Genomic DNA, 12,847 nt, shown 5'->3' on the forward strand with positions numbered 1-12,847 from the left:
ATTGCGCTGTAGCAGTACCGTCCTATGTCATAAGCTAGAAATAAATGTAAAATGTCTAGCAAAATACGGCTATTTTATGATTACTGGGTAAGTGATACAATGTATTGATCAAAATGTTGAAATTCTCCTAAAATAATGACTCGGAGCCTCCCCGTGGCAACTAAATTACACCGCTTATAGAGAGGTAATAGTTTTAATTGGAAATCGGTGTATTTATTGAGTAGGAACCTCTTGCGCGCTGGCATTTTCAATGTTTCGTGGAAACAAACCAGAGAATGTTCGCCGCGAAGGTGGCGTCCTACCATTATTCTTACTTAATTTCCCATCACATGTATTGCCCCGGTACGAGCGAGCATCATCGTGCGTGATCTCCCTCATACAGACAACTACAACGTTCGTATTCTTAAGACGCATCATTCTTAATTGATCCTGTTTTCTAGTATACACATTTTGGATAGTTTATTGAAAACAATAGCTGGGCACTAAAACTGTTATGTTGACAAAATCAAATGTCCTGAAACAATGTAAAATGGAATACATGTACAGAGGCGCATATTGAAATATGATTTGGCAATTGCGTTTTAATGTAAGAGATGTAAGACCAAAATCATGTAGAAATCATAACTCCGATCAAATACAATCAAATAACGCATTTGACAGTCACGAAAACTAAGTTCTAGAAAATTAATTAATACATCTTCCCTTTTTTCAAAATCCGTGAACTTTTTTCTTTTAAGAATACACTTCAAAGATTACTGGAAATCGATAAGGGTGGTTGGAATGGATATAAAATGTAAATCAGTCTTATAAGCTGCATCGTGCTAATTGTTTACACAACAATGAATGTCTGTGTGGCTCGCACATTTTTCCATTATGTTCCTGAATAATCGTGACTTCAATATCAAAATCAACCGAATTACATAGAACGAACATACCAGTAAACCGTAACTTTCAGCGACGAATTTCAATCAAAACTTTATCTTTGGGACACACGCTGCCAGTCAAACGCTGCGCCATATATAACCCTTTATCAACTTCTAATAAACTTCATTCAATTCAATGAAGAAATAAACCATTTTATTTTCACAAGAAATCACGGTTGAAAGACATTCGATGTCTAAGACAAGCCAATGCATAATTAATGGAAAATAAGAGAAAACTCAGATAAGCGGGCCATTGTTTTCAGAGTTTTAGGATTATTAGGTATTGACGGAGCAATGAGGCAGCGGAAATCTATTGTCGGCGTGATTGGACATGTGTTCACCGCACGCTATCCCCTGCTCGAACCGGGAAGAGGACAACGACAACGAGCGAGGCATGGTATAGGGGTGATAACCCTGGATAATGGTTAGGGTTAAGGTTAGGGTTAAGGCTAATCCTAACCCAAACCCGACCTCTTAACCTCTACCCCCCCCCCCCCATGCGCATTACAATGCCATGCCTCGCTCGTTGTCGTTGTCCTCTTCCCGCTCGAGCCCACGTACTGTACATTGATATACTGGGCAATTGTAAGAAATTCAATTAAATTAACGATTGTGTATCCAAGTACCGATAAAATAACTAACGAGATGCCTCATGGAAACGTCTTTACCGTTACAATACATATTGTTACTATAAAAAGTAATAAATGTACAGCGGGTCGTTATTTGTCTCCGCCGGGCCCCGAGTCGATTTTCTATATTTAAAAAAAATCTTTTCGCACATTTTTAACTCAACGAAATGACGTCTAAATTCAGTTTCAGACAAACTTGTGCAAGCCCTTACTCAAAATTACTGAAAACAGCAAAACTATATCAAGAATGCAACTATGGCATTGAAGCGCTCACATGAGTTCGAGGTAAACCAATTGACCCCGTGGACTTGTTTTTTTAGACACACGTGAGTTGGCCTAGGTATTGTCAACTATAACATTCGGACCAAGTTTAATCAAGCTCGAGTCATTAATATTGCCTCTATACAAGCAACAATACCTTTTCTAATATTTGACCAGATGGCCTCGTTGCTGGACACCCGTGACACAGATTCGAACCTAGATGCAAAGATAATCAAACCCACCCAGTTCCGGCAGGATTGAGTCGTACATTGGCTTCTAGAGTGGAAACAAGGGGTTTCTAACATTTACGGGACCTAAAAAAATCGGCTTAGTTTTTTTTAAGATAAACATTCAAAATTTATGAAATCGAATGACTGGTCAGAACGACTTAAAAAAATTAATATTCAAATTTCAAATAATCTACGTCAAACAAGCAACCCAGAATCGTATTGAATGTGTAGAATCTTGATTTATGAGTTTTCATTCCAAATATGTTATTGTAAAAAGCAATAAGTTAATAACGCTGCACCGAAAATCAACAGTTTCCAGCAGAAATTTGTTTGCTTCGTCACTATTATAATTACGTCACTCGTCGTCTTTCAAACTTAAATGAAAATCAGGAGTACCGGTACATGATGATGGTTTGGTAGTTAATTGTGGTGAAGAAACATAATAATTATGATCATGTTAATTGCCTATCATCGTGATGTGCATTGTAATGATAACATACGGCAGAGCTGGGCCGGATGCCTATCATCGTGATGTGCATTGTAATGATAACATACGGCAGAGCTGGGCCGGATGCCTATCATCGTGATGTGCATTGTAATGATAACATACGGCAGAGCTGGACCGGATGCCTATCATCGATCCTATCCGTGCAAGGGCCCTCGGACCGATGATAGGCGTCCGGCTCAGCTGTGCCGTCTGCTATTGTCTTACTTAAACACGGATGCCTGCTGTCTAAGCGACTAAATACACATATCCGCTTAGAAACAGATTGGCTTAAACGACCGAACGACCCGTCAAGAAGGGCAATGAAAGTCGACTTGGAAATAACGCAATAATTACTAGATCGCTTATCAGTCGACATGACGGAGACTTCTTTGAGACAGTAATTAAGATTGCGCACACGATGGTTTTGCAATTCAACCACAAACATATAATAAACTTTAGCTTTTAAATGTTGACGTGAAATAAGATACATATAAACATTAAAGAAACATAATTATACAATTAGTATTTGACGTGAAACGAATTACATTCACAGAAAAATAAATTGAAAGGGAAGAGACAAAAGTAAATAAACTTCGTGACTGTTCGAACCGAACCGAAATACAATTATCAATACAGTTACACCTATATATACACGACATGTACAAATAAAACGAACACAAGTACAGCTTTTTAAAATGTATTGCACAGTCAAAATATGTTTACAAAAGCATATAAGAATAATCAAATTGAGCATATATTGCATTAACCTACATAATAAAAGTATACACACCCCCAATAATTGCCTTACAATACACGTGAGTTAACGTCAGTTACGGCATGTAGTTGGGAGCAATTGCAGATACATCTTAATACAACACGATACTGAACAAAACACAAAATATACTCGGCTTCACAAAAGATCAAAATACTCGTATTATGTATTACAGATGGATATACATTTTACACACGAGATATAATACAAATCTTGAATAGTAATTCTTAATTATATAAAATAAACAATCTGTAAAGATTTGCTAATAATACATATACCAATGTGTCTTTAAGAAAGATCTGTTTTCAACAACACTGCATCCCTAATACATGACAACATCATATCACACATTTTCCCGCACTCCGACTGAGGCTGATAATTTTCGCTATCTAAGACACATCACGAAAGGGAACTAAAACTAGTTCAATAATAACATTTCAAAAGCTATCTTGGAGGTTCATTAAAGAAAACGGCTAATTTAGTTGCTAGGTAGATTCAATATCAGTAATGAAGGCTAAATTACCTTGCTGCCAATGTTATTGCACACACATGTGAAACTATTAAAAATAACGGCAATAAATAATTGCTTGCACAGTGAAAAAGTCTGTTAGCTAAAGAGTAAGCTACAAGACTCTGTGAACACATGTCCAGAGATGTAGCATGATCTATCTATAGACTGTCATTTCTCTGGTCACTAGGAACACATGTCCAGAGATGTAGCATGATCTATCTATAGACTGTCATTTCTCTGGTCACTAGGAACACATGTCCAGAGATGTAGCATGATCTATCTATAGACTGTCATTTCTCTGGTCACTAGGAACACATGTCCAGAGATGTAGCATGTTCTATCTATAGACTGTCATTTCTCTGGTCACTAGGAACACATGTCCAGAGATGTAGCATGATCTATCTATAGACTGTCATTTCTCTGGTCACTAGGAACACATGTCCAGAGATGTAGCATGATCTATCTATAGACTGTCATTTCTCTGGTCACTAGGAACACATGTCCAGAGATGTAGCATCTATCTGTAAACTGTCATTTCTCTGGTCACTATGAACACATGTCCTAAGGTGTAACATCTAAAAATCTGTAGACTGCCTATTCTCTGGTCACACAATCCACGCTCAAGCTTTAATATCAGTGAGTTGTACTGGATCCAGACTAAAATAGCAGTGAATCTGACCTTGCTTATGTTATGTTCAACAATGTTTGAATGTAAATAGCTTTCTTTTAAACATTTTATGATAAAATATTGATCAACAAGAGATGTTTGTAAAACATGTATCCCCTATTATGTATCTGTTAACATGTTCTTTTTTTAAGAGATTGTTTAATATTACATGCCAATGTAACCTCTTAATCGGCAATCTGATACAATGTCTCTCTTCATTCATTACTAAGCACCATTATAATGTATATGATCTTTAGTGAAAGTAATCTCTTAATACTGTGTGAAAATGTATGTCATGTTGCACCCCCCCCCCTTATTTGATCTGTTACTACACATATTAAATTAACATTTTCAATAACAACCAGCAAATCTACTGACATCTGAACTGTGGAATAAGTGGAATTACTCAGGATTTCTGAGCATGCCTGGGAGAAGGTTTGCGCCTGGAAGGGAGACTACTCTGTTGGCTGGCTGCCTTCCTGCGCCTGGAGTGCCCTCCCCTAGGTGTGGGTGCACTGCGGGTTGATGTAGGAGCAGGCACAATGCCAAGATCCTGCTCCCACATGGGCACCTGGCTGCGAACCATCGCCCAGTAGTTCTTCTGCAACAGACAAAGCTGAGTGTGTAGTACTACTGTGTACTGACATGTACATTGAGTGTGTAGTACTACTGTGTACTGACATGTACATTGAGTGTGTAGTACTACTGTGTACTGACATGTACATTGAGTGTGTAGTACTACTGTGTACTGACATGTACATTTGAGTCTCGCTCTGGGATAACAGGGCTTAATGCATTTTGCACAGGCTTACCAGGGACAACATTTTTTGAAGTTAGTCTTTTCTTTAGTTAATTCATTTTAAGAAGGAAAGAGTCGTCCCTGATTAGACACTGGGACTATACTATTGCACATGCATTTAACCCATTTTCCAACAGCGAAGCATTAATTAATAATTAATTTTTCAGGCCAGTAATAATAATATTGTACACAATTATTGATACAATTTTATAAACGATTCTAAACACACTCATTTATTTTGCAATATTCCAAGATAAACAGAATTCTGTTAACTCCTTTCCTACTAGGCTATGTGTATGCCATTCTATGTTTCTTTTAAGACAACGCTTTATAGCCCCATGAGATTATTAATTCTACGCTAACCACAAATGCATCAAAATGCTGTACTGATATTTTTAATCTTAGACTTAAATGATCTGTGTCTCAGGAATATAACTTTTTTTTTGTCATTTTGCAACATTATTTCTGAATAACTGACTAGCTATGTTTTTTTTAAAGAATATTATGTCAGTTTTGTATATGTTCATATGAAAACAATTTTGGAGGAGGGCTATGTGGGGTTTGAGAGTTTGCTGCCAGTCCTTGCTTAAACAACGCAGATTCACAGACATAGTGATGCAGCCTTCTGTTCTACAACATATTCAATATCAATAACTTATCATGGAAATAATAAACTTACCTGCAGCGTCATAAATCTAGGACTGGCTTACCTGCAGCGTCATAAATCTAGGACTGGCTTACCTGCAGCGTCATAAATCTAGGACTGGCTTACCTGCAGCGTCATAAATCTAGGACTGGCTTACCTGCAGCGTCATAAATCTAGGACTGGCTTACCTGCAGCGTCATAAATCTAGGACTGGCTTACCTGCAGCGTCATAAATCTAGGACTGGCTTACCTGCAGCGTCATAAATCTAGGACTGGCTTACCTGCAGCGTCATAAATCTAGGACTGACTTACCTGCAGCGTCATAAATCTAGGACTGGCTTACCTGCAGCGTCATAAATCTAGGACTGGCTTACCTGCAGCGTCATAAATCTAGGACTGGCTTACCTGCAGCGTCATAAATCTAGGACTGGGTGCAGAGTTCAATGACTCAAACACTTCTGTTTGTGACTTTCTGATATCCTGCAATAGGTGTAAAATAATTATACATGTATGATAATAAAAACAAATATCAGGCAAGTTCAACTTGGAAATTACTACTTTAAAAAAAAATAATGAAATATAGCTTGTTAGGTGTGCTAAAATATTTCTAAGAGTGAATTTCATGAGGAATCAGCATATGAGGTTCCTACACGACAAAGCTAAGTAATCTGACTGTGAGTGTACAAGCATCTCTGCCTAACTTACTTTTCAATACATTCACAACAAAGATAAAATCAAAAGCAAAGTTGCAATATCCAGTATCTTAGTACCATTCACTCAGCTTTAACAAATACCTGCAGAAGGGTGTGCTTTCTAATGTAGGCCTCTTCTGAAGTTACAGTCAATTGTTTTGATCGCAGCTCTTGACTCTGGTGATAGCTTATGGAACAGTTTAACAAGGCTTCTCTCTTTGATAAACTGCAATGCAAATAAATTGTAATATGTTAATTAAAAATTAAACTAGCAAAACATTGATAACTATTTTGGCCAAACGTTCAAATAAAATACGGTGATTCTTTTGACTTATTTTGCTTAAGCATGTACATGTAGGTGTTCTTCAATCAGAACAATAAATGTGTTTATTAGAAACACTATGTCCCCTAGTGCGCTGTTTTTATTAAAAAAAATCATTTGGCAGGTTCAGATGATTATCTCCCTTCAAAGCTTATTACTTCCCTTGGATTTGTTTTTTTGACCTTTGACCTTGAAGGATGACCTTGACATTCAACCACTCAAAATGTGCAGCTCCATGAGATACACATGCATGCCAAATACGAAGTTGCTATATTCAATATTGCAAAAGTTATGGCAAAATGTTAAAGTTTGACGCAAACAAACAAACAAACCAACAGACAGGGCAAAAACAATATGTCCCCCACTATAGTGGGTGGGGGACATAAAAAGTGTATTTAGTAATACAAAAATAGAGGTTTATTTCATTTTATACAAGCTGATTTGAAACTAACTTATGATCTGTTAACTAGGGTGTACAAGAAAATGTGAAACCGCATAAAGATATCCGCAAGGCTTCATTCTTGCACCCAACTTTTTTCATTTAACACTATGTAATGTGAACCAAATTGTTACAAGTAAGTACCTGACAATAACTGGTATAATCCACAAGTGGTCAGCGCGTTGCTATGATATTAATTAGTAAAAACATCATTTTGAATGAAAAATAATCAAATTATAACGAACAAATCAACTTCTCTGATTTTTTTTTCCACCAGTCTATCAAATATATATATAACAAGGTATTCAACTCAAAACGACCCGAAAACAGGGTGCATCCCTTTGAACAGCTATAACTTTATCAATTGTGCAGCCATTTCCATGAACTTGGTCCTATTGAGCGCAGAAATGAATTTCTTGTCTGGAAATGCACATATCATGTACAAATGCTGGGTCAAATTTAAAGAAATAACACAATACACAACTCGCATGACCTCTTTGTCATCAATCAGACTGGATCCAAGACTGAAATCTTCACAGAGTAAAGGGCATTTTCATGGCAAAGTTCACGGACCTCGGTACCATAAGTTAATAAAACCTATGAAAAAACATTCTTACAGTTCTTGCCGTTACATTATGCATCAAAACTAACTGTCCAGTGCGGTTTGAAACCTTAATTTACATACATTTCAACTGGCCAACATTTTAAACAAACGAGTGATTTTATTGGTCCAACGCTAAGGCGTGTCTTAACTCCTGAAAATGTCACACTTGAAGCGGGTCTGATCGATGACAAGTAGGTCATGAAAGTTGATTAGACACGAGATCTATCTTGCGGAGGATTCGGGAGATAGTCAATGTATAAATTAGCATATTATCAAATTCACAGAACTCTGTGTTTTCTGTTGCAAAAAGTAGACATTTTTACAAACCATTGACTAGTTTGAAACTTGCATTAATATCATTATACTTCGAACACATCATATCAAGTACGTTGTTTTAATTTGCAAATTAGGGAACTATTTATAATCTGAGTTTCTGATTTTTCATGATTTTTTTTTTAAGTCTAACAAATGACTATTAAATCTTGTTCAATCAATCATAGAAACAAACACAATACTAGTTATCATCAACATCCAGTGGTGAGTCATTTGTGGAGAAATACTTAAAACAAAAACTTTACACAAAAACTGTTATCAAACCCAAAGCCGAAGTTTTGCATTAATGATTCGATCAATCTTTCTGAGGTTATGGGGAAAGTAGGTGTATTATGATTGGTTGATTAGACATGAGATAATTATTTATCAATAGTGTATTTGCGAATTCTGAATACTGGGCTTTTTCCATTGCAAAAACTTACACATTTTCATGAAAAGTTGATGTGTTTGAAACTTTTTATTAATATCATTATTATGCGAGCCAACCATATCACATAAGTTGTTTTAATTGTCGCATAAGTTATATATTCCTTTCTCTCATAGTATTGGTCCTTTTTATAGTATCGTGCCTTTAACGACAAACCTTCAAAAATTTCTGGAAAGTTAATGTTTTTCCAATTTTTAGAAAGAATAATTTATGTGATGGTTATTCATGCCTATTACAACAATCATTCTCATGATTTTTAGTGTTCGTTGGAAAGTAGATCATGTTTATTCAAGGGTGATGCTATGATTTTTAATTACGCAACACACAATTATGTTTGTTTGTTTATGGAATAATAATTGCTTTATCAAATGTTTTTTATGCCCCTCATTTTTTAATGAAATGTAAAAATATTTGAAGAACAACACAAGCAAGAGTTTCGTTTTTCCATTTAGTTTCTTTTGTAGAACAAGCGCATGTGCATATTAAAAAATTCTTTGCAACCAATCAGAAGGGCTGTTACTATGAGATGATAATACATGAAACAGATTTCTACAGGGAGCTAAGTCTAGCCAGTATTTTGTCAAACCATTGCTGATTTAAATGCAGTTTTTGTTGTTATGTCCAAGAATGCACATTTAACTATAGATTGACATATAACACATGCGTGTTTTTGTAATTGTTCACTTCAAAAATTGGTATGCATTCATTAAGAGGGCCGATACTACGGATAGACATGCTATATATGATCTGTTTATTTTATGCCAGGAAATAATTCATGTTTCTAATATAACCAATTAAAGTGCCGCCAAGATTCGAGGCGGGACTTTCCATTGAAAAAGCGGTTATATGTTGCAACTCCTGGATTATTGAAAATAATTTTATGACGAACTTAAACAATCTAAGACTAAATCAAATCTGTAATTTGTAAATCTGTGAACTAGTTGCAATAATTCAACTCTCAGCTTAGGCTGAGAGTTGCAATGCGCTCTCTCTTGTCCATGGGTGCAAAATGTTATCAACAATTCAAAGGTTAATGAACACTGAAACTGCAAGAGCTTATTAAAATTTACCAATCTAAACCACAAACTCATCCAAATGGAACCATTAAAGCAAGAAATAATTGATTTGTATTGACTAAGGTGTTGTTTTGTACGCTGTATCCGCCATATTGGAAAATTAACCCAATATAGGTCAGGTCGCATTACACCAATATTTAGTACGTCGCGTTATGTGTTGGAGCCAAAAAGTCGATAACGATGTGGTATTCGATACTGAATACACTGTTTCAAATTTAAACATAACAATGTCAGCGAGAAAAGTGTGTTGAAACATGGTCGTGTTTTTATCGGATGCATGCAAAGGATAACATCCATAGGTTTCCATTCAGGTAAATTTAACATGGTTATGAAGTTTATTAATTATTTTCCTCAATTTGTCTCGAACGACGTCTGTAACTCTGTTTAGTGAAGCGCACAGATTCGCTGTGCTGAACTGCACCCATGTTTATGAAGGGGTGCATTTGGACTGCCAGAGCCGCCATAGCAAAAATTATCAAAGGTTCTGGGAGTCCGTTTATATGGACTAATCTGTGAACATGACCATTAATTTTTTTAATAGGACACATCACTCCTACATTTCTTCGTGTAGTCGCACCAGCTGCATTTCCCTGTCATTCCAGTGGGCAAGGCAAGTTTCCATGGGGCGTGTGATCCTCGCTGCGTCGTTATTTGAAGAAAGTGTTACCAAATAGGTCTGTTGTTCGGCCTAGTTGTTGATGACGCGTTCTCTTTTTATAAAGAGCATTCAGGGGAGGTTATTTATTTATCGTTGTCATCGAGGTCATAATACACTAAATAATTTCCCTATATCATTCAAGATTCCAACAGTGGAGAACGTCATGAATGGAATGAAGCCGAGACTAAACTACTACTTGACACGACTGCAGAGAACATGGAAAAACGGACAGCTGCAGAAAACAAAAATAAGGCGTGGTCTAGTATTGCAGCTGTACTCATAAGACATGGTTTCAATGTCACTTTAACTCAGTGCAACTCGATTGGTCATTGTCGGCTCGGGTACTACTTACATGTACCCCGGATACTCTTAAGTATGCTTACATGTACCCCGTGTACGGTAAATATACTAAAACGTACCCGGGAAATTAAACACTAAAAAGGTCGTTGTCGGCTATTTTTTTTGAAATTAATTATATTCACATTTATGTCAATTTTATGTAAAATGGTCTCTATATTATCGAAACTCATATCAGCTCTTTCTACTTTATCACCTGAGCCGAACGTGAACAGAGGTTTTATTGCTGGGTCATCTCCAATCAGAGCATGCATATGTTCTTCATATTTAAATAAGCATTTACCACTTCCTGACTTTTTGCTGCATGCTTTGTATGATCGTTTCATATATTTGTACCTGTCTATGCACTGAGGCTCGCGATTGGTCATTGTCGGCTCGGGAACTACTTACATGTACCCCGGGTACCTCTCTCCTCTTGTGCACATCTCTCCTCTAGCTCCAACACCTCTCTCCTCTCGTACACCTCTCTCCTCTCGTACACCTCTCTCCTCTCGTACACCTCTCTCCTCTCGTACACCTCTCTTCTCTCCATCATCTCTCCTCTAATACAACTCTCTCGTACATCTTTCTCCTCTCGTACACCTATTGTACACCTCTCAGTTCTCCAACACATCTCTCCTCTCAAACACCTGTCTGTATACCAACACCTCTCTGTTCTTCCACACCTGTGACCTCTCTCCTCTCGTACACCACTCTGTTTTCCCAAACCTCTCTGTTCTTGTACACATCACTTCTCTCGTACACACCTCTCTGTTCTCACAATCCCTTTTCTCTCGTACACCTCTCTGATGTCCAACAACTATCTCCTCGCGTACACCTCTCATCTCTGTCACACGTCTCTGTTCCACAACACATCGCTCCTCTCATACACATTTCTGTTTTCTAACTCCTCTCTCCTCTCCTACATCTCTTTGTTCTCCCACATCTCTCTTCTCGTCTACATCTGTCTTTATCTTGTTCTACAACACTCTAATCACCTAAACTACTCTGTTCTGCTATACCTCTCTGTTCTCCACGCCTCTCTTCTACACCACTTTTTTCAAACACTTATTTCTTCCCGTTGATCCTTCATTTTGAAAACCCTTTTTCAATACGTACTTCTTTTCCCATACATCTCATCAATCTCACATATACTCTTTCTGCACATTCAAGTCTCTCTTCTTTAATACCTCTCCCATCATATATACCTCTATCGTATCTACACCTCTTTCTTCTACTACACATCTCTCTCTTCTCTCTTATCTCCCACCCATATACCTATTTTTTTCTAATGGCCCTCACACAGGGATAACGACGATTGCCATTTTTATGTTATTTCTTGTTGTTGCTGTTTGTAATGTAGAAACAGAAACAAATCCAGATTTGTTGAAAAATCTTCATTTAAATAAAAAGCTCAAATCGTACACGCGAAATTCTTTCCTATAATGATGTACTTTGTATAACCACGGCAGGGGTTCTGTTTATTTGAAACCAATCGTCATTGCTACGTATAAAACGAAGTATATGAAATGAAGCAAGTACAATGGTACATATCAAGCAAACGAACATTTATTAATGCACGGAACACAATTGTTGTTACGGTACTAACATTTCAAACCATTTGCACGATCTGGAGCATCAACACAATGACTATATAATACGTGTCTTTGGTCTGGGTAGAACAAGTTCTCGGTGTCTTAGGAGGAGATCTAAAGAAAACCCCTACATTGTGGCCTGAACCCCAGATCATTCGATCGCTATGCGTACACCATATCCACTACGCCACGGCAATCTCTAACGAACCCGAAACGTATGGAAATGTCGACTAGCCTAACCGACCCAAAGAAGTTGTTGGACCCGTCATTATTACTAGAACCTGTAAAGTTTATAAAGAAAATTCATGCAATTAATCTCTAATTGTTCTTTATTTCTTATGTGCGGACGATACTGTCCATGAACCATACGGACTAGAATTGCGAATCCTACGGACCAGAATGGCGGACCACACGGACCATGTCTGAAATAATATTGATTT

At 37.1% G+C, this 12,847-nt stretch overlaps 1 protein-coding gene across 1 annotated transcript; it reads right to left on the reverse strand.

Moving 5' to 3' along the window:
• Nucleotides 1-3,213: 3,213 nt before the first annotated feature.
• LOC127880890 (uncharacterized protein C3orf14-like) lies at nt 3,214-10,543 on the reverse strand. The gene is made up of 4 exons (XM_052428365.1): nt 10,376-10,543; nt 6,720-6,843; nt 6,331-6,405; nt 3,214-5,081 (listed from the first exon to the last, which is right to left on the reverse strand). Exons 1-4 carry the CDS (start codon nt 10,438-10,440, stop codon nt 4,887-4,889), a joined length of 459 nt encoding a protein of 152 aa, XP_052284325.1. The 5' UTR covers nt 10,441-10,543; the 3' UTR covers nt 3,214-4,886.
• Between the last annotated feature and the right edge of the window lie 2,304 nt (nt 10,544-12,847).

The sequence above is a fragment of the Dreissena polymorpha genome, chromosome 5, assembly GCF_020536995.1.
Source record: "Dreissena polymorpha isolate Duluth1 chromosome 5, UMN_Dpol_1.0, whole genome shotgun sequence".
Taxonomy (NCBI): Eukaryota; Metazoa; Mollusca; class Bivalvia; order Myida; family Dreissenidae; genus Dreissena; species Dreissena polymorpha.